The sequence below is a fragment of the Poecilia formosa genome, unplaced genomic scaffold (assembly GCF_000485575.1).
Source record: "Poecilia formosa unplaced genomic scaffold, Poecilia_formosa-5.1.2 Scaffold393, whole genome shotgun sequence".
In the NCBI taxonomy this organism is placed as follows: Eukaryota; Metazoa; Chordata; class Actinopteri; order Cyprinodontiformes; family Poeciliidae; genus Poecilia; species Poecilia formosa.
The window spans coordinates 417,064-440,646 of NW_006800332.1; the positions used below are offsets into that span (position 1 = coordinate 417,064).

The window sequence follows — 23,583 nt, forward strand, 5'->3', positions numbered from 1 at the left end:
GTGCAGTTAGAAAAAAAGTCGAGTAAACGTGGCTTGCAGAGTTACATCTGAACCAAAAGTCTCTTTAGAGAGATGATGGGTGGAGATGTTTGGCCATGACGCACAGCATTTGGAGAGAGAAATATCTCATATAAAGTAGGGGTGTTACTATATTTAAAAAAAACAAAATACCTAAAATTACATCAAGGTCATGCACAAAAAATAACAGCTGAAATACGATAAAAAGCTGAAACTCTGCAAAAGATGTTATGAAACTGCTGGTCGTATTAATGGTTGCAATAAAAGTCTTGTGGTTGACTTATAGTATTTATTCAGTCTGAAGGTCAACATTTAGAGACTATTCTGTCCAAAATGATGATAACTAAATGAAACATGTGAGTAAAGTCCTAAAATTATGATCTAAATTATAAATTATATTCACCAATCAAGCAATCGGAGCAAAAACGCCAGCTGCAGGCTCGCTGGTAACAATATACCTGCACCAAGTGTTAAGTGTGATGGTGGAAGGGTGATGATTTCTGAAACCACAGGATCTGGGCACCATGTTGTCATTGGACTCCGTGAACCCCACAGTGAACCCGGCAATGCTAGAGGATAATCTGTCCATCAACTAAAGCTTGGCCCAGACTGAATCATAGAGCGGACAATAATTCCAGACACTGGAGCAAAAAACAACAAAACAGCGGAAAATAATTAAGAGTTGCAATGGCCTAGTCAAGGTCCAGACATGACTAATTTGCTGTGACGGCACAAGCTTATCTCTTCAATAAACTTGAATGAACTGAAGCAAAATTGTAAAGAAGAGTTCTTAAAATAATGATGTGAGAGATTAATAATGTCACATAAAACACAAATACAGAGTTATTCCCGTTATATGTCATTTGACAAACTCCTGGATCAAGGAGTGTACTTAATTTTCCCTATGGCTTTCATAAACAAGACCATATATTAATACGCACCATCTAATGTGATCTTAAAAAGAATAAACTTCTTTTTTTTTTTACCATATTACCAGGAGATCCTGTGGGTCCAGTGGGTTTCATGGTGGAGTCTCATGGTGGGAGTAATGGCAAAATTGTCAGGTGCTCAATGACATGAAGCTCTTAAGATAATTAAGACTGAAACAATGTTTAGCCTTGCATCACTAAAGCTGTTTGTGTTTGTTTCTCTGTGGTAAGTCAAATAACCCTGTCACCTAAAAGTCTTAAAGAGGAAGGATGATAAAGTGTGATGAAACAACACCAGCAGCGGTCCAAACAAGGAAGGGAATGTGCCATCATCCATTGTATCTGACCAATTTCAACCAGTCAGATACAACTCCTCCTACCCTGTCCTGAATTAAAAAAGGGAAACGGCTACAGGGACAATGGAGAGCTTGAACCTGTCACTCTTCATATTAGGAAGTCTGAGCCGAGAGGCAGAAAGTAGAAACTTGAATTCGGAATATAAAGGTTGGGAGCGGTCAGGAAGAATGAAATCAGTCTTAATGATAATCTGTCTACTGAACAGCTCTGTAAGTGTGAACTGTTCAACTCTCTGAATCGTTTTACTTGTCTTTATCCATCTGATTAGTACATTTGTCAGCCTGATGCTAAGGCTGCCAAACCAGCAGAGTAGGAAAAAGGTCAGCACAGAGTCAGTGTAGAGTATGATCTACATTGATCGCATCGATCTGAAACTGAGAGTTTTCTCAGACGAGACAGTCGCTCATGACACGCAAAATATTATTTATTATCCAGACTAGTCCCGAGGTAACAGTAATTTCCAACAATGTCTGCTCACCGGCCTTTGCTCACTCCAAACTCAACGTCCCTCTCTTCAAATTTGCAAACTTGTAACCCTCAGTGTAGCGTATATAAATACGTGTACGCGCATGCCAAGGCCCGACCCAGTTTCTGGGCCCTGCAGACTTCAGCTGACACTGCGTGACCCACATAAGGACACCGACACTTGTCATCCCAAACTTACCGCCTTTCTTCCACCATCCCACACACACAGAAAGCCACAAATGGTCCGCATACATGTGTGTCCATGTGTGTGATTAGCGAATAAAGGAGCAAAACATAGCAGAGATAAAACAGCGGCCTTGTGTTTAGGCTGTAGTCTGACCCAGAACAGGATGGCCTTATTCATCACAGAGGCTTATGAGGCGGTGTGGGCGAGCACCAGGAGCAGGTAAAATGGTTGAAGAGCAAAGCATTTCCGGGTAAACATCAACATGCAAGCGCCACTAACAATCCTAGATGAAACACACTGAGGCTGACAGCAAAGCCTCTCTATCAGCACAATGCAGCAGAGAGCTGTAAACAGTACAGTGTGTAGGTGGCCTGTGAATCCTACTTGTCTGGGAGTGAGGAGGCTGCATCAGCGATGGCTCTTCTGTTGAGGCTGTGCAGACCCATAAATGGCAGCAACAGAAGTGGATCCATGTGTACAGCTGTAAGGCTGACGCTCACCGTCACTATAGTCCAGGTCAATGCCTCTAACGGCAACAAACTCCACATCCGTCAGAGTTCTTTTGTACTTTGAAATACCTGACTTATAATATCATAATGAAGAAAAGGCAGAAGAAAGTAGGAGTTTGAATCCCCGCTCTGTCTGTCTCAGTCATTGTGTCCAATTCAGGGCACCATTTCATCGAAGAGGAAAAATAAAAGAGAATCCATCATGACGACGCTCATCCAGCTGACCTAGGATTACCGGCAGTCCCTGACAAGTTAATGAACTTTTTCTCCAGTAACAACTGAGTGGCAGGCACTCATTTATCCTCGGCGTGTTTGTTAAACAGATCAGCTTTGCTTTTAAAAAATTCACCATCGCAATTTTTAAGCCTCCAGTAGTTCCTACAGCATAATCTAGTATTCAGCCTGGAAACTGTGGCATGTGTTTAACTATCATCATTGTTGTTTATTCATTTAGAAATTGACTGATGGCGTGCTTGGCGACTGCGTCTGAACACCTGCACTTCTGTTTAGCGAAGCTGTCACAGATTCGGCTCCTGGAGATTAACATAGTGTGGAAATTATTAGGTTATGATAAACAGAATGACATAAAACTACTAAAGGTGGAGAGAAATGTAGCCAAGAGCCTTCAAAACCAATAAAATGTTAAATTAGATTCAAAAGTTCATGCTCGGACAAAAGGAAAAAGACATCATGACTGAAACTATGTCACTAAAAAAGAAAGTAAGTGCCGCAGCAGGTAAGAATCTACAGTTTCTTCTTAATAAAATAAAATAAACAACTGCATCTGTTGTTTTGACCTGAAGAATCGAAACCGCAAGCTGATATAAATTGCTCAAAGCTGTCAGACCTGCGACAAACCAGGTGCAAAAATGAAGGAAATTGCACTGCTTTGTGTATTTCCCACTTTGTTTTCCCAAAGGAATATGTTATTTTTTCCCTTTACGCAAATTTTATTACCGTTTCATCTGCATAGATGGACCAAAAGTCCTGACTGACAGATTTTACCTGTCTGCAGAACAACTATGGGCTCAATCTCAACCTGCGTGGGGCGACTTACATCCAGACTAACACTGAAACTTAACTAAAGTATTCCAGGAAGCACTAATCACCTGAAGCTACAGTCCCTCCAATCACAGAGTATAATAGAGGATGTATGCATAAGTTTGTTTTCTGGGATGATGAATTCAACATCAACTCTGTTTCTCTCAGAGCAGTAATGAAAAACTTGATTAGATTTAATGAATAGTCATTATTTACAGATGTCAGAGGAATATGTTTTTAAAGTCAAGGGTTGAACAAAATGAATTAAAAAAATAAAAAATTAGAGATAAAAAAAACGGTCACATTTAAAAAAAAAAAACTATTTTCTTTGTAACACTGAACAGTAATAGATGTGCACTGCATCTAAAAATAACTTCAGACTAATTATCAATCAGGACTGGGTGGATCCAGGAAACTGCTGGTTTCCAGTGAACTCCATCACTGTCAAATAGGATTTACTAATATCCGCACCCACCATCTCCTAATAGATGCTAACAAACACACTACACTTCTCAAATACATACATGAGCATTTCCAAACATATTCTCTTTCACTTCATAGTGTTTTCAAAAATTTATCTGAAAATAAATATAAAAGTCAATAGAAGCGATGACAAGAAAACAGCTAAAGCAGAGAGCCACATGCACTGGAGCGATCTATTCCCCCGGTCCTGCAGCTGAGTGAGGTCAGTCTGGGAGTCGGAGAAAACAAAATGATCTGCTTCTCTGTCTTCACCGGCAAATAGGATTTAACTGGAAATTTTAAATTGCATTATGGAAGACTTGCAGCAAGATGCAGAGGGGAGCAGAGCAAACATTCATATGAGTACTGGTGCTTGCTCTGCCTCTACCACTCCAGATCTCTGGTTTACAGGTCATATTGTTTTACTTTCAGTGTTTCAATCCAAAACAGGCATGGGGGCAGGAGGCAATACGGCTCACGATCCAGGGCGCCACAGTTGACAGGAAGCCACAAAATAACTTTTCAATCAGTCACGACAACAATAACTGAGAGGCTTGGCACCGAAGCGCATTAAAGATCTGCTGTTGTTGTATCAACTTTCCAGACCACTGAGGTTTTCCGGTTCTGGTTCTGCTATCCCCAGAACCTGAACCAAACATGGAGAAGCAGCATTCAGCAGAAGGCTGTTTGGTTCTGGTTCCTATAACTCAGCGCAACTTTAAAATCACCTGTTTAAAGTTCCATTTGATTAGTCGTAATTGAATCATTTTATAATTTTTTTTTACATTTGACCAAATATAAAAATAATATTACTTGTTTCATAAGTGATGACTGTGTGTTTTTATTATGAAAAGTACTTTGAACTGCCTTGTTGCTGAAAATAAACTGGACTTAAATCGATTGTGTTTTTGGGTTTTTGTATATGTGTACATTTGTACACATATTTTTTTTTTTAATCAACTGATTAAATTAATTAAACTGATCAAATATGTAATCAAAAAGCTCAGCAAGATATAAAGCTTCATTTTTACCTTCTTGTGTTTTGCATCATCCCGGTTGCTAGGCAACAGACATAGGTAAGGTTGGGAATAAACCTGAAGCTAAAAGAAGGTAGTTTACATCCTTAATTGCATGTGTGTTGGGAAATTTTTCCAATATGTGTGTGTGTTTTCGTCTCCTAAAACACACACACACACGACTTCATACCTGTGTATGTGCGGCTGTGCTAGTCTGTTTATCTGAATGTGTTCCAAGAAGCCAAATAGAGGGAGATTAACGTAACAATATCCAAATCCCCTCTGCCCTTGGACAGCAGGCAAAGAGGCTACAGACCAGGCGTGCATTGTGTCCTTTGTCGCCGTGTGCATTCTTGTTTGTTCGTTTAGATAAATAGATTCCTGTCTGCGTCAGCGCCAGCGCATACACATGCATGCACACACGCCCACGCACACACACACACACACACACACGCACAGACGTCTGCATGCCAGCATGTCTGGGGCTGTGAAAACTGTGCGCCCATGTGTGCACCAGCAAGTTAATCTAAACATAGTGTAGCGAGGCGTGAAGTGGAGCGTCCCGGTCGATACGCTCCAGCATGATATTGTCGTGTCGTGTTCCCACTTTGTATTCCCCCGCTATCATTATAAACTGGACCCCTCCAGGCTGGTGTATCTCATGTACTACAACTCAGCAAAGCAGGCTGTAAAAGTTTCAGCTCCAGGCAAAGAGATCATCCTCCTAAATTGAGGAAATAATAAAATAACGTCGACAATATCACGTTCTGATATCAGATTCAACCCAATTAAAAAATAAAAAATGAAAAAAATCAATCACGATGCAAACTTTCCCAAAATGAGGGACCCTTTATTGAGGCTGCAACACATTAGACTCTTGACAACCCCACCCTTATGATTTATTTGAACGGATTTACGTGACACTCCCCTGTCAGAGAAGACTGCCAAGGGGCCTGGTGCGCTTCTGATGACTCGATTTGAGAAGGTTCTGTGAATAGCAAACACTTCTACACTTAAAACGGATTTTATTTGTCTTCTCTGAACTCTCGAATCATTTCGGAGACCAAATAAATCCCTCAGTTAATTATTGCCTCTTGCTTCCTTTGCTGACAAAAGGAGGAAATTGATATTTCCTCCACAATAACTCCTCTTTACATTGACTTTGCCCTTACCCACAATGCATCGCTTTTGTGTAAAAACATAATGCTTTTTAAGCTCCTAAGATTCGGCTTTTGCTGTCGCACCCTTTGTCTTATCCTCTGGCTCTGATTTGCTGGTTTTCATTTGTCCTCGTTTCACCCATCAAACCGTCTCTGTTGCATGCACTACTCTCACTCTTCAAGCCTGTTCTCCTTCCTTTTTGTAACACGCCTGGGATCTGGCTTCCTCAGCAATCCAACCGTGAGGGCAGGGAGTGAAAATCAGAAAAGGAACCACTAGATGTGAGAGGCAGTGCATTTGTTCAAGAGAATTCAAAGGGTCTTTCACAAATGTTTCAAAACCTTTTCACAAAATTCTGCTTCATTTGCTTCATCCAAACAATAAGAAAGTGTTTGTTTTTCTCGATGAAAGACTTGGGGAGAGAATACAGGAGGAGCTTGGTTATGTTTGGCCACACCTGTAACACTGAGTTTACATGCAATATCAAATATACGAGAAATCTTCATGCTAAAGGTTTAGAGTTTTTCCAGTGGCAATAAACCCAGTAGTCTCTATCCTGCATGGTTTACATGTTTCCCTGGTTCAACACATCATATTCCAATAAATGGTTCACTCTCAGGCCTTTGCAGAACTCAACACCTTGAGGAGATAGTTCAGCTATTTAAACACGCAATAATGGAGTAGAATTGAGCACCGCAGTTCTGCAGAAGGGTGGGCGTCTCTCGTTCTCATTTGGCCAATGTCCTGCGTGCTTTAGATGTTTTCTTGCTTGAACACATCAGAGTTAAATGGCTCTTTTGTTAACAAGCCCCTGAAAAGCCAGCTGACAGGCTGAGGAGATCATTCAACTATTTAAATCAGCCATGTTGGAGCATCTATAACATGCAGGACCCCAGTTCTCAGCAACCAGAAATGCCCACCTTGGTTCTAATACTTTACAACTGCAAAAAAATTCAACGGGAAGACTGGTTGAGGCCTGGAATACGACAGATATGCTTAAAACAACCGACATTAACAGCATTGCCTTTTTAACTATGTGACTCTGCCAGCATTAAAAGAGTCATCACCAACAACAAGTTCCCATGGATTTATAAGCCACATTAAAATTTGTGGTATGACCTCAGCCAACTCTTTCTGGAAAATGTAACTCACATTAATAATGTTACACAATTTCATGCTTTTAATGGACTGGAAACCTACCCAAGTTGCTCCAACTCTTGTGCAGTGAGATAAGCACCAAAGCACAGTGCAACCATCACCATCAGCAGGCATATAGTTAATGCAATGTCATGACAGGCCTTCCAAACATTATGTCTTCCGCGAGACAAGAAATGGCACAGGACTTTATCCCTGACATCTATTTTTCTCATCATCACTGCTTCTGCTGCAGGTTTGTGGTTCAGAGTCAGACTGTCTCTGAATGTTGGACACCTCGCACGTCCAACGAGTACGTATGAGGTGTCCACACTGGACAATGTCCTTGTCATTGTTGTAAATGCTGACATGTTTTTGTGCAATGACAGGGTATTGCTTGTTTCATTGCTGCCTCTGGAATGAATCACATTGAACTCAATATGGACTTCCTCTTTACACCCAATTATGAGAGCTTCACAATGGCCTCACAATTAAGAAGATAAGTACAAAATCGTCACACTGGCTAACATTTTGCCACCGAGACAAAAGCCGCCTTTATAAATACTGCAGATTTCCCAGTCTTTATCACACAAGGCAACATGGAAGCTATACATTCTGTGCTACATGTCACAGCACAGACTACACTATTTTGACTACAACAACACATGACATCAAGAGAGAAATGAGAGCATTAAAACATATTCATGTTCCATGTTCTGCTCTGTTGCCCAATCGATGCCGGGCCAGTGTGATATCATCTTACATCATCAGTACCGTTTTTCAACAGGTCCTGAGTGTTTTATGGCAGCGTGACCATCTGCACCGACAACACGTCTGTGTTTGGTGATAAAACTCCAACTCGAAAGGTTTCTCTGATTAGCTTTAGGACAGACAGCTGACAAATTAGAGCCCCAACGTCAGCGAGTTGAACACTGTGGCGCAGTTTATCCAAAAACAGCATAAATTAAAGATCCCACGCCTTAGCAGCTTAGTGGTTGTGGACACAAAATCCCTGTCCAAGCCATGACAACTCAAGTCTTTTATTTATCCACTTACTTTTAGCATGCACAATTTTGATTCTTTATTTAACTGAATCTCCCTTTACTCACTTAACAACTAACGTTTTCAACCAAAACCTTTGAACGCTAGCGTGTGACACACAAACATGAGACCTCAATCTCCACTGATGCTTGCCCAGAATGTGCAGCCATGACCTCTGAGCAAAAAAGGAAAACATGTTGGGTGTTAGTATCAATTTAGCAGGTTTAATCTCTTCCATATGGGCATGGGGTCTAATGCATCTGCTAAGGCTGTAAGCTGCTATGAGCTCTGTGGATACCAGCTAGACCTATTAACAGTTTGGCGGAGACTCAACATGTCCCAGAGCCTGGTACCTCAAGAAAAACTTCAACACCAAAAAAGAAAAAGAGACATCACTTTTGCAAAAGCCACAGGTCTTTTAAAGTTTGATAGAGGCTGCAGGTTGCACCCTTTTGCTGGATTAGGGTCAAGGTTACAGACTCAGAGCAAGATGAGGCTCCAAGTGCTGTCTGCAACTGCAGCAGCTGATCAAGTTTGACACAGAGATCCATGCATAAGCAGAAAACATGCAAGAGTATGTTTGGCCATAAGCCGTCAGCAGACCTCCTGCTCTGAAGCCGACTCACCTGAGTTCAATGGCCTCCCCCATGTTGCTCTGAAAACTCATCAAACACAAGATCCACAGGCAGATGAGGAACGATGCAGAGATGACGAGCCAACCGAGAGAAGAGAGGAAGAACTCCCTTGGACCAGCGGCCACAGCAATAATAGCGCAGGGAAAGGATGAGAGAGAAGAAGAGAGCGGCGAGAGAACATGTGATGATATTGTGAGTGAGATACAGAAACAGAGAGAGAGAGAGAGAGAGAGAGAGCCACACCTCTTCTTAAGGGATTAACTTTGTGAAAAAGAAAGTCCTGACACACGCAGAGACACACACAATAGGACGCGCACCCAAACACAGTCAAATTGCCCACGTGTTGGCATGGAGGAGCGTCTGATTTACAGGCACACACAGATACTGTACACACACGCACGCATGCTCACAGCTGCTCTAAAAATAAATACAGATCAATGTTTGACGATCCCAATCCTGGGAGCGACGAAAGATGGGAGTGGGAGGATTGAGAAAAGAGAGAGAGAGAGAGAGAGAGAGAGAGGAGGAGGAGGAGTGATTAAACGAGTCATGGCGGGAGGTGACACAGTTTTCTTTGCTCTCTATCGGCACTGGTCAAGAGTGCACTGGGGGAGAGGGCGAGAATTGAGGCTGGAAGCAGGGGAATAGATGCAAGATGTGCTCAGAGTGAGAACTGAAGCCACGGTTAGCTAATATAGCGATGTATTACCAGGGGCACATGGTACTCCTCTGGTGTCGGATGCTAAAGGGCAGGTCACAGCTGTGCGCCAGGCAGGGCTCCAAACAGATGAAGCTGTGCAGAATGAAACCAACAGGCCACACCCAGACAAACAAATGGCTGAGTGATTAGCGTTTGTCATGTTTGGGGTGCAGTGGTTTCTGCTCCAGATTGTCCAGCCAGGAAAACATGTGCTGGCAGAACTGGAGAAACATATGGAGCATCTTAAAAATGTCAGAGCCTGTTCAGGTGAGATGCTGAAACAGGAACTGGTGTGTGCACAGCTGTAATCCATCTGCTTACAGTTCCAGGAGGTTTGTGGGTCAAGTGTTTAGGCTTTGATTTATAAAGCTATTAGGATTAACTTTTTTTTTTGTATTTTTACTTTATTATGTTTTGTGATAGACCGGCACCGAGTAGTAGAGGAAATTGAATACGGCTTCGCAAATTGGCGAAATGTGAAAAGTGTGTTATGTATTTGTGCTGCAGCAACTCCATCTGGCTGCAGTTACAGCCACAGTTATTTAGTTGTAGGTCTCTTCTTGTTTTGCACATCTACACACTTAGCTCCAGCTCCAGTAAGACTGAATAAAAAACACAACTTTCGATAGTAAATTTAGAATTTTTCCACAGACTATCAGTTGGAGTCAGGGCTGCACTTTGACTAGGACATTCTAACATAAATATGCTTCAGGTTTTTTATTTATTGTGCTGTATGTCCAATAGCGACTTTGGCTCTGTAGGAAGAGTAGTCGTCTTGTGATCAGAAGGTTGTAGGTTTGATTCCAGCTTCCTCATGTCAATGTGCCCTTGGGTAAGGCGCTTAACCCCAAATTGCCTACTGATCTGCATATGGGTGTATAAATGTATGGGTGAATGTGACTCCAGTGTAAAGTGCTTTGAGTGGTCAAAAATGATTGGAAAAGCACCATATAAGTTCAGTCCATTTAGTGATGTTCTCCTGCTATGAGGTGAATTTTCACTGCAGTTTCAAACAGGTTTTCTGCCAGAAATAGTGGAAACAAAACTATCCCCCCAGCATGATTCTGTCACCACCATAGCTTCTGGCTAAAACGTCAGAAAATGCAAACAGTTTTATGGGGTAAAAATTATTTTTGCAAGGCACTGGAAACATATACAAGTCATTTACTGATTTATCTCCTGGTATTTGTATTCATATTCATGTAAAATGTGTATAATCATGCAGGATATTGTAAAATGAATCTCTTAACTATCCTCACTGTCTAATTAGCATTTAACTTGCTTTATTTTGTGTCTGACACATTTTAACTCTTTTTTTTTCATGTTCCTAAGTATAAGCACAGAAACTGCCTTGTTTAAGTTTATGTCATACAAGAAAAACAACTTAAATACATCAGACCATCATCTAACACTGACTTCTGCTTAAGCCTACATTTTCTAAACAGCCACCTCTACTGCTAGGAGAACACACACAGAACAAGCATGTGGTTGTAATTGTAGATGGAAATATGCTTATTTTGAAGTCAGGCTAAAGGTTTGTTTAAGACCACCGTGATATTTATTCTAAACCCTGTGGTCCAATATGAACTCAACTTCAACAACGTAATCAGAGTTCTTACAGCTTCAAATGAGCTCAGTTACCGCTGAATATGAAAAGCTTGTTTTCTTTAGTAAGTGACACAAATTAAAGAGTAAGCACCACCTCACAGTGACCCCCACTCTTCTTCATTGTTCCATAAAATGTCCTGCACAACATTCTGCCAGCTGATAAGCTGATTTGTTGCCTGATGTGAACAACCCGAATGGCCGCCATCGGATATTCAGAGATTCCTCAAACATGCAGGAAATAATCAAAGCCACACTCCAGGTATGGTAAATGGTAAGTGGACTGAACTTATGTAGTTCTTTTCCAATGCTTTTGATGAGGGAATAACATTATAAAATTATATAAAGCTCAAAAAAGTCAATTTTACATAATACCTCCCCCCCTTTAAGAAAGGTAGACATCAAAAAGAGAGAGGTTCAGACGGATAAAACTTACATCACTTATTAAGGACTAACTGGAAAAGGAAGAGTTTGGATGTAAAGACTTGGGATAAGAAGGAGGGTTAGTGGAAAATGAACTAAACCAAAGCCAGAGTAGGAATCTTATATGTTACTGTTGAGCTACACACTGCAGATGGAGAAGGCCTCAACGCATTCAGTTATTCAGAACAGCCAGACCACCCAAAAGCACAACCAGCAGCTGGACTATCTACTTACTGCAGGTTTTACAACATCAACATTCATAAAGTCAGGAAGCAAATAGTACATCTCAGTTCTGAAGGCTTGTCCTGTCTGCAAAACAACATGAATATGTTGAAATGTCTCAGACTAAGAAAGTGCTGAGCCTAAAGATGTGGTGCTGGAGACACAACAGCAGTCATGTTGGCTCCTTTTGCTCCACAAGCTCCTCAGCCACCATGACTCCATCACATCCCCTAAGCTGTTTACACATCAACACCCAGAGCCAGGAATCAATGAGGGATGGGATCTAGAGGGATCAAAACGTCCTTGTTGGACTCTGGTTCTGTTTGTTGGGTTTGCTAAAGACACAGCACTCCAGCTTATGTCTAACTGGCAACTACGAGAACCGTCTGTCGATATTCGTATTGTCAGACGTTTTCCTTTCAGCATTTATTGTCACTTCTGCTTAAAGAAGTGACAATAAATGCTGAAAGGGCAAACACTGGTGGGATTCTGATGTACTTAAATGCTCCCCCCATGAGGAAAATGTGTCTTACTACTCATCATGTTAAACCAGACCACATGTAAGTTGATGTAGATCCGCTGCAGCTAATAAAATGTGTGTAGAAAGACAAAAAATAATCACATATAATCCTTTTATTATGTTTGCACATGCCGTTATTGGTGCCTTTGAATACACAATGGCTAGAGAAAATAACTTCTGCGGCCTGTCAACCTGGTAAAAGAAATGCATCACATGAAAATCATAGAAATGAACAAATCTGCTCAAGAAGCTTTTTTTATTCAGTCTCACAGAAACACACCAAGGTCTGTCTTTAAAGAAAATTACGAGCAGAAACCAGAACTGGCAGATTTTCAGTTTGACCAGCAGAAAACTGGTCATTCTAAACACGAGAGTGGACATATTTATAGCTGCTATAGTTAGTCATTATCATAAAACACTTACAGGTGGGATTAAGATGCCTTTTTGCTGTTTCTAGTGTATTTTTGAAACACTGTTACTCCCCTGAATCACCAACTGATCTAGTCACAACCCTTTATCAGCTGACAGGTGAAAGGGAAACTCGGCAATGCAGCTTGAATGTATGATGCAGCAAATACAGGTGGTCTGTGTGACCAGCTGGGTAAGATTTAGGGCAAAAACACGCAGAGGAAAATATCTGCAGCTTTAACACACACCATTTCTCAGCATTAAAACATATTGAACTCTGAGACAAGGTGCCATGCTCCATAGATTTAGCCTTTTAGGAGTTTCCTAGCATGTGTAACACTCTAGTCTATTTTATCCTTTGGAGATTCTTGAACTTCCTCCTCTGTCATGGAACCTGCTGGATTTAGAAATGTTTACAGTAATTAATTATATGGTTTAAGAGACTTAAAAATGTACACTCCAAATAGATTTGTCTTTATTTTAAGGAAGCAAAACCCTGTCTAAGAGTAATGGCTCTTATGCGCACACAGTGTGACATCACCTCTGATCCTAATATAAATATCAAACAAGCATAGTAGGCAAGACGAGTGAAAAAAAAAATATTTCTAATGCTGTTAAATATGACTTCCAAAAAGATCAGCTAGCTAAACTTGGTTTTGGAAAGTTTTGAGCTCTTTCCACTGCCTACTCTAACGTCTAATAATCTTGATCAAGATGACTTTGTCCTCCTACACCTATTCTCTTTTCTTTAGGACTCTTTCAGCAGCGAGATGCACAGAAGGAGGAGGGAGGAGAGCGAGGGCGAAAGGGGGTCTAAAAATAAGTGGAAGACAAAACCACAGAAGAAGACAAAGACAGTTGGAGTCTGTTGGGAAAGGTGCAGCACATGAACATCCGCAGAGGTTCAGGTTTTCGATGGTGGCAAATGTGAGAATTTAAGTCTATGGGCATCTGTTGGTGGATATTAATCAACAACCCTGTTAATGAATAGGTTTCCCCCCAGGACAGATGCTAATATAAACCTATTAAAACTGCTGTGTGGTTATGAAACATGCTGATGTCACCAGTCAGGTCGTAGTAGACCCACAACTTGTTCATGGGGAGTCCTCTACCATGTGGTTCCCCTTACAGCAGATGGGTCTCTGTGTTTGTGAACGTGTTAAATCTGACTATGTGCCCTTATTACCACCTTGGCTCAGCGACTCCCTAACAGCCTGTTATTTTTACCCCACCACATCTGAGCGTAAATTAGCCACTGCTCACAGAACACCCGGCCTCCGTTAATTATCTGTGCAGCAACAAACAATCATTGAAATCTGTGTAAATGAGCAATCAGGACGTAGTAATCAGTCTTAACCAATTTTCCCTTCATCTTCTCAGAACTGAAAACTCGTAAACTCATCAACAACCTGCGACTTGTTGGGAATCTGGTAAATATTAGGTATAGCAGTTGTGGTATAATTTTTATTTTTTTTATTTTTTATTTTTTGCCAAAACCGGCACACTCAAACAACTGGTAGGCCACAAAATTCATTAATTTAAAAATTAGTTTGTGAGTTATTTTTTTAGCCTTACCTGTTCAACAATAAACATTTCATGTTTTCAACTGTTGCCTTGTTAAAAGAAAAACAGATAATTTTTACATTGTTTGTGTCATCAATTTTTTATATATATTTTGATGGCCAAATTTTTTTTTACCATTCTTGACTTATTAGGGGATGAAGAAAGTAATTTCAAAGGCAACAAATGGTCCCAGGCCTACACTGAGTTGAAGGTGCCAAAGGTGTACACAGCCTCGTTATGTTTCCAGGTTTATCACTTTTAAAGTCTCACTTATCCTGATTAATTTAACTGAAAAACAAATATCTGCTAGATTTGCTGATCTGCATGATTCCTCCAAAGCCATACTTTACAGAGAGGTGACAAAGAATCAAAAACACTGTTATTGTTCACAGTTGCCACAGTAAAACATAGTAGTGGAAGCATTATGGTCTGCAGCTATTTTTCTTCTAATGATACTGGTGAGTTTTCTTCTAATGTCAAGGTGAATGAAGTAATGAAAAATTCAAAATAATAGCTGCCACGCCATCTCGTTTTGAATTTAAAATTAAGGTCTCTGTAACTAAAAACATCATACATATTAAAAAGCTGTTGTTTTTGCTGGTGTTTGCACTCTTATGAACACATTTCTAAGCCATCTGCAAACTTCCTCCGGCTTTATTGAATTAAACGCTAATGACGGAGCCATTAGCTCAATGGAAAGATCTGCTTCCAGACGTCTTTACCTCCAGCTGTAAGCAGGCTGCTTTTTCCACTTCACTTATCAGGGCTAGATCCAACACCATAAGATCACTTTCAAGCAATTAGTAAACACTGCTTTGTTTTCCTGTTGTTACAGAAACCAAGCCAAAGGCAGAATGTTGAAATTCAACCACTTTACTATAACATCATTTCCTACAACACACCAAATGGTCCAAGAATGCTCTCTAAGCCTCAATATGTGTTTATGCATGTGGCGAGCAACATGATTTTACTCCTCTGTAATTCAGAGACATAAAAACAGAGATTCTGGAGAGAATGAAGCTTGAAAAAAATTTTCGAGGATATAAAAGCTGCTTAAAATTCCTGGCGGTCTCCTTTGAATAAAGAGTAAAAGCTGGGACATTGTAGTCTGTAGTGAAAACTGACACAATTGCAAAATACGATCAATAACTATGTCGTCACACAGCACAAACTTCAGTGGCTTTTATTAATATTTTATGATTTGCATCAAGTTCCAAGTGCAAACTTTTTGCGACCCTTGGATTGATTTTGTGTGACCCTGACTGCAGTTCAAGAATCGTACAAATTTGGCCTCATCAAAACATGTCCATGTACTAGGATGGTCCGGTCCAAGTCCAGACTCAAGTCCAATTGGGAATTTGTTGCAAAGCATGAAATGTTCTGCTTACAGAGATTCTCCATCCAATCTGACTAAACTTTGAGCTTCTTCACAAAGAAGAATGGGCGGGAAAAAAAACTCAGATGTTCTACCAAGTATTAACTCAAAAGAGCAGAATACAGATGTATCGCACACTTCCCAGATATTTACAGTTAGAAAAAGAAACATGTAACACCACTCATCCACTTCAATCTATGCACCACTTTGTGCTGCAAGAAACATTAACATTTGTGGTTTTAACTTCACGACAGGTGAACAAGTTCAAGGCCCATGAATGCTTCTGCAGAGCACTGCAGCAAAGGCTGATTCATCTTGACAGACTAAAAATTGCCTTTTTCATGCAGGTTAAAATCCACCCAGACGAGCAGGCTGTCTAAAAGCAGAGCCAGTTACTCTGCTGTAACCTGACAGGCTGACCTGTCCACTCCTACCTCTAGTCAATACTGCTCTCTCTTTTCCTTCTCTCTCTGTCTCTTCCCTCTGTGACTCTCCATCACCATATATCTCCATTATCCTGACTAAACTCCCTCTACAGACCATCACACTGCCTGCAGTTAAAGACAGCTAGTGTAACTAGAACAGACATGCACACAACAACATGGTCAAGACTTCACAGGAAGAGAACCACTCAGACTTATAAGGTGTACATGCATGTTGGTTTTGTTACGCATAAATAATGTGAGGCTAAATGTTAAGTAGTAGTTCCCATATCCTGTTCCCTGTCAGCATGGCACCCTAACTCCATCACGCTACAGCGCACACACACGCACACACACACACACACACACGCAAGCAAAGACCACGTGAAGACTCGGCTGCTGCATGGCAACCAGATGTCATAGCAACCAACGTTCTTCTTTTTCCTTTTTTTTGTAGGATTAAAAAGGAGAATGAGGGGGGGGGGGGGGAGAGAAAAAACAAAAACAGGAAGAGAAAGGACTGAAGAAGCAACATGAGTAAACAAACATGACTGAGATCAGATGAGACGTAGAAAACAACGGGCCTCTATTCTCCCTGATCAAAACCAGGTGAGACAAAACAGAAGCAGTCACTCTTCTAGTCATCTGCTGACATGTTAATGTACACCATATTACAGACATGAGAGGGCCCTAGAAGCTACTTTGTAATTACACTGGAAGAGAAGGAAACGTGAGTACTTCATTTCACGGCCCGCTGCGATGCCACCACTCGTTCCTTCAGGTTTAATTTCCAAACATAATGGCACTGAGCTATTAAAAAAAACACATGGAAATGAAAACAACGGGGAACTTCCATGATATGCATTCTCACAAAAACCTGTGTTGAAGAGCCTGTCTCACGCTTGTTCACGTCACAACATTCTGTGAACAAATCCGACATACCACATTTTTACAGTGCAAGAAGCATTAAACCCAACTAGTTGTCAGACGTAACCAAGTAAGAAAATCAAGATTACTTTTACTTCTCCAATCATATAAAAAATAGACAAGAGTATTTATAATAGAGTATTGCAACTGCAAACCTGCTAAGACATGATCGTCCAATTAAACAGGGCAGGCAACAATAAGTTTAGTTAACGAAGCAGCCAGGAGGCCTACAGTAACTCTGGAGGAGTCAACAGCTCAGGTGGAAGCATCTATTGATGTAACAACAAGTTTGACACTCAACAAATCTGGTCTTTAAGCAGGAGTGACAAAAAGAAGCAACTTTTGAAGCTGTTAGGGAGAAGGCCATGTGCTCTCCGTCAACGTGTTCGAGGTTGAACTACTTCACAAAGAATTAGCCAAAAGTTAAGTCTGTGTAAGTGAAAGGCTGGTAGAAACCTACCCCATCAAATCTGCACCTGCAACTGCAGCAAAAGAGCATTGTATTGTCTCCAAGGGTGCAGGACACTCGTCCATATCAGATCTTTATCTGCAAAACATTTTGAAATTTGCGAATTATTTTCCTTTCACTTCTCACAGTTAAGCACAACCCTGTATTGTTCTATCATAACTAAAATACACGGAAGCTTAAAGCAGTGAAACAACAAAATGTAAAACAAGTAGAAAGTGGTATGGATGTTCGCAAGGCTCTGCAGTAGCAAACCAAAAACATGACCCGGTACTTACCCTTGTTGCATTTATCTTACAAAAGTTTACTTATCTAATGTTTTCTTCCTGTGAAAATAACCTCTTGTCGTCTGGTTTTACTCTGATGGCTTACAGTTCTGCTTCTCTGTAGATTGCACACACAATGGTGGATGGTGCTCTCAGGGTAATTCACAGAGGAGAGCAGGGAAAGGGAGAGGCTTTTGTTGCCTGTGTAGCAGCGTCCCTGCTGGATATCAGGAGTATCGCCGTTATGGCAACAGAGCAGCTGTCTGTGTGCATGCAGCTGATCTCCATGATCCAGGTCACATCAGCCAACATCTCACCTCTGACCTCCAATCCAGACAGCGAGAGCTACTTCCTCCCTTTTCCTTCTTTTTTTTTTTTAACCAACTTTCTAAATCGTGCTTTAAGAGCCGTAAACATTCATTTGTATTCATGAGCTGACTGTCACCACAATGCAGTCATGCATAATGCATACTTCTGCATGTAAAGCATAAACCTACAAGGCTCAAAAAGTATACAATCAATAGAGCTTTTAAAGCTTTTAGCAACTCACTCCGACACTCTCAGGCTTCCTGTCTGGTGAGCTTCTACGTTGTTTGATGCATTCCTGAAACAAGATAACTCCATGTTCTTATAACTGCATATCTTCCTAAAAGTTTTTACAACAGGTCAGACGTTGGCTCAATATAAATGTTGACCCATATGTCATTCTCTTTTCATATGAGTAACCCCAACCATCTGTCTGGCTGTGCTCAAATTTGTCGTCTGAGAATCCATCTTGCGTTTTTTTTTTCTTTTTTTTTTTTCTGGGTCACAAAGAGACAGTTGCATCTTCACCACTTCTTCTAAATTACAATAACCCTTACAGCAACATTTTGCAATGCAACATGTTTCAAGAGAGAAGAAAATATCTCCAGTAGGACAAAGCCCTTCAGAGGAAAATTGTGGGTCATGATTGTGGCCTGCTTTGCTGTGGTTTGGGAGTTTTGGTTTCTGTGGAGAGGCGAGACAGGATGACCTTCACGGGGTGGTCGTGTCTTATCGACCAGCACTAAAAGCCAAACGCATGGAAGAGGAAAGGGTTTTAAAATTCCAGCCATGGATTGTGGTGGCGCTGCAGCACTCACCCGCTGTGGACTGCTGAGAGGGGGGTCAATACACTTACTGACCAGAAAACGTGGGCTCACACATGCAGTAACCGAGATGAGTCCAGCCAACTAAATTAAATAAAACATGATTTAAACAAAAGCAGGGATGATATAATGGTCAATATTTCAATCAGTCAATTCAAACTGCGGTACCAAAAGACCAGCAGATGGAGAAAACTGAAAGCCAGAAGATGAGCAGAAGAAGAAGAACAACAGCTGATTTTGGAAATACAATATCATATTTCAATAATCTGTATCGGAATCAGCATCTGCAGCATTAGGCCAGCACACCTCTGTCGGCTGCCAACATAAGCCACATTTTAAGTATCAGACGCATATGTTAAAAGAAATTATTAATATCAGCCAATACTGATGTTGATGCCGATACGTTCTGCTCACAGAGAGACGGGCGTTAAGGCCTTAAACTTGGGTTCACAGTCGCAGACTTGGATGCAGCAGAAACGCAACAGCCCACCAAATACGCAGTTTTTGTGATTTTGATGCAGCACAAACAGATTTTAAAATGTCGACTGCAAATCAATAAATAGTGCAGATGTAGCAAGGGAAGACAAAACAAGATTTCCTGTTGGTGAAAACATCCTATTGTGATTTCTAGAGAAATGTGGGAGCATTCAGGTCCTGCGGAAAAGAAGAAGGAAGTTAAGAGAGACTGTAATGAGTAAACAGAGGCGAGGTGAAGACTCTCTGGCAGAGAGACCGGCCGGGAGAAGGAGACAGAGGACAAAGACAAGTGGACTGGTGTTTAGGCCTGTTGCTAGAAAACAGACCCTCAACAATGGCCACTTTGACACAGAGCCGAGGAGCACATGAGAGGAGAAAAGGAAGAGAGAGAGATGAGTTAGGACATTCTTACAGTCACTTTCTCCCCCCATTCCAAGCTCCAAATCCTCCTTGAAAGCGACACAGCATCTCATTAGGAGCAAAGGGAAGATACCTCAATTGGCACCATGTGCCCTGGTGAAGCGTGGCTCAACAAAAGGGGGGGATTTTTTTTTTCTAGAAAGTGAGGAGTATCGCTCTACGAGTGCGTAGTCAACACCCACCCACCCCTTTCCTGCCAATACAGATTACAGACATGCACCACAGATGGCCAGCGTGTCTCGTCTTTTCACCGCCACCACGGCCGAGAATAATGCCCAGCGGTGGCCCCTCCTCCTCCTCCTGCGCTGCCTTTCTCTTTTGTCAGCACGTGTGTCCGTCAAATGGAAGCGTGTGTCTGGGACAATAGCAGCCAGACAAAGAGTCCGCCCACCCCACCCCCCCCACCAGGATGCTGAATAGGGGGGCACGTGGGGCTTGTCATCGAGGGAACAATGGCGCTGGGAGAGGGAGGGCGTGGCACCCCAGCACCGAGGGCGAGGTGAAGCCTGGGTGGCCCTGAGGTCATGTTCCAGCTTGAAGGGTTTCGCTCGTTTCAGCACAGCCAAAATTAGAGCAGGAAATGACGCATGTGAGAGTTCTGCTAAAATTTCAAGATTCTAATCTTACTTTTTTATTTGGAGCTAAATTATCCCTCAAAGTTTCCGTTTCAGGATTGGAACGTAATACAAGAAGTTTCATGTGTCGACCAATTAACTCAGCATTGTTCGTGATACATGAGCACCTACTGCACACTTCTAATGTGATGAGAGACAATAAGAGTACGCAGAGTCACCTTGTATTGGTGTTTTCTAACTCTTGTGTTACGTCAGGAAGATTCCTATATCCATCTTGGAATGTAATATTTCAGTATAACTGTCACTACTAGGCAATAACCATCCTAATTCATTTCAAAACACTGTAAAATCTCTCAGATTACAGGAAAATATATCTGAAGTACAAAATCAATCTTTTCTATTTACAGGTATAGTAACATGTTTTTACAGTGTAGGTTTGCATTTGCAAACTGCAATTTTTTTTTCTTGGTTTTGAAGTAATTTTTCTCACATCTCCTCCTGAGGTTAAACCAGACTTTTCAAAATCCAAAATTTTCTTCCTGACATTTTTGCAGATTTTTTTCCCCCCATAAAGTCACACAGGAAGCAGAATAAGTGAGACGCTACCTTAAAATAAATGCGCCTCAGTTTAAGATAGCTGCTGTTAATTAAACAAACGGTACAAAGCATCACTTGGGATTTCCCAAAATGTTTAAATTTAAAGTGGTCAAGTTGTATGTGTGACAGGGTTTTATTTTAACAATACTATAGTTCGTCAAAATCATTTTATTTTGTCAAAGTTATCTATATAAGTTATGTCATGTTGGTCTTTACAGTTGGTGGTTACCATAGCAACCAATAACTGTCAACTACTCCCCTTTTCCTGTTGTCTTCTGCAACTGTGAGACAGAAGTTTCTGGGCTGATGCTAACCAGCAACTTGATTTTTTTCTCTCTCTCTCTCTCTCTCTCTTATTAGAATAAATGCAGTGAGTGTGTCTGTTGTGAACTGAACCTACTGGACCTGAGATGAACAAAGAAGGGTCACATCAACTTCTGAATGTGAAGAAATGATAAACTGGGTCTAAAATTGGTGCTACTCTGACATGTAGCAGACAGGTTTTATTCATGCTTGCTAAAAGGGTCTAGTAAAAGTCAGTGGGAATATTTAAATATCTGTAAGTAGTGAGAGATGCCAGTGGTTTATCGTTCAAGCCTGACCGGAGCACAGATGGTGAGTCGAACAAGATGCTCGCTGACGCTGCACCTGATACAGATGGAGATACTTTGGCGCATGATGAAGCTGATGCCCATGAGCAAACATTAAACCAAATGGCCCAGCCCCAGCTGTTTGTTCTGCAGCCCGAGGGGCCGGTTTTCTCCAACGGGCGACCCGTGGATGCATCACACCTCCTGGGACACCTTTGATGTGGCTTATTGGATTAAGCCCCGGACAGAAGGGAAGTCTCAAGGTGCCCGTGTTTATGTGTACGCTCATAAGATCACGCGTGCTTGTTTGTAAGCGTAGCTCTGTTTTGTGGGGGTCAGAGCGCATTGTGAATTGGGCGGAGGGACGGATGCTTGGAACAGCTGGGCTAAGTCTGCAGGGGGACACACCGACAGGAGAGCTTCGAGGGGGGGGGGAAGGAAAAATAAGAAAGGGGCAGACACGTACATCCAGGCAGGCAGGCAGGCTGTTGACTGGCTCTTTTGAAGCAGCAGCTGGTTAGACTGGGGGTCCTACCAGCTGTGCCTCCACTGACCTCTCCTCACAGCTCTCCACCTCCTCTTCCTCCCCAAATTCTGCTTCCCTTCCCCCCGGCAGGACAGATTCCTCCCCAAATGCATGCAGAAACACACACATGCGGCCATCTGTCAGGAGTGGGACAGTTGTCTCCCTGATTGCTCCATAACAGGGCGTCTGCATGGGGAAAAACCCCTGAGATATGCATCGCTATTCTCAAGCACGCGTCTGGACAAGTGTCCTCGGACATCAGAGGCGGCCATCACTAACACGGTTTGGCAAAAAAGTATTTACATGTCTTTAAATTTCTCCACATTTTACCAAGCTGCAGCAACAATTTTCTGTGGTTTCTATTTGGGCATTAAGTGTGGTGCAAAATTAAATCCAGCCCTCTTTACACTAAATAAAATCCTGCAAAATCAATTGACTTAAGAATTCATGAACATATTTATACACAGGGTTTGTTTTTTTTTACTTGAATCCTGAATTATTATATTTTTTGTATTGCTTCTCTGTGGCTCCTTTTGAATCTGTATACTCTTTTTAAAAATTAATCCATGGCTAAATTAGTGAACAATTATTTCAATAATTGATTCATCTGATTAATCATTTCAGCCTTAATCCACAGCTTATACGGGATAATTTGTTGATGTGTCACACTTTAAGCTGTGCCCTTCACAAATGTGCCTTTTTGGAAAACGGGTAAGAAAAATGGCAGCCATAGAGAAAAAGCCACAAGAAATGTGTTTGCACTTTCCCACAAGTCACGCAAAGGACACAACAAACACATGAAAGACGATCTTCTGGTCAGATGAGCCCAAAACTGAACCTTTCGCCATGGGCTATAGTTGTTATTTGTGGAGGAAACTCATTCTTTTCTTTCCAGCATTTCACCCTGATTGTTCAAACCAAACAACGAAACATGTTGGCGGCCCCATCAAGCTGCGGAAAATACGACTAATAAACCTCCAAGAGAAAAATATTCCATGGATAATTAATAAAAACTAAACTTTATGCACTGTCATAAAGAAGCAGGAACATGAGGTTGTGTTCATATTGTTTCCTTGTGTTGGTTGAAAAACAAAAAAACAACTAAAAATGGCTGCTCTGTGAAAAGTATTGTCCCCCATCATCAACTTTAAAAAGCTGCTACACTGACAGTATGTCTCACATTTCCCAAATCAACCTTTTTGTTAAAGAGGCTGAGTCACGCATCTCGCCGCCTGCCTGTCGCTGCTGCTTTCTTCGTTACGATCATCCGGCCCGACAGCAGATCAGCACCAATTAGCACTGATTTATACAAAAACAAAAAAGTTGCCTCTGCTCTAATGCGGGCAGCATCACTTCAGAGGAGCTCGTTTAGAATCAAGCGCGTCCACAGAGTAATTGATTCAAGCTCTGTTCTTG

General features: G+C 41.5%; 1 protein-coding gene across 3 annotated transcripts in view; it reads right to left on the bottom strand.

Annotated features, from left to right (window-relative positions):
• numbl (NUMB like endocytic adaptor protein) overlaps positions 1–23,583 on the bottom strand; it is a 59,967-nt gene that overhangs the window by 19,117 nt on the left and 17,267 nt on the right. The window contains exon 1 of one of the 3 annotated variants that reach the window (XM_007575989.2): positions 17,581–17,987. The exons of 1 other annotated variant lie outside the window; for it this stretch is intronic. In XM_007575989.2, coding sequence (XP_007576051.1) covers positions 17,581–17,654 — 74 coding nt within the window. In that variant the 5' untranslated portion in view covers positions 17,655–17,987. Of the gene's footprint in view, positions 1–8,946; positions 9,397–17,580; positions 17,988–23,583 lie in introns of those variants that run through there. One more of the 3 variants, XM_007575990.2, reaches the window with a different exon arrangement.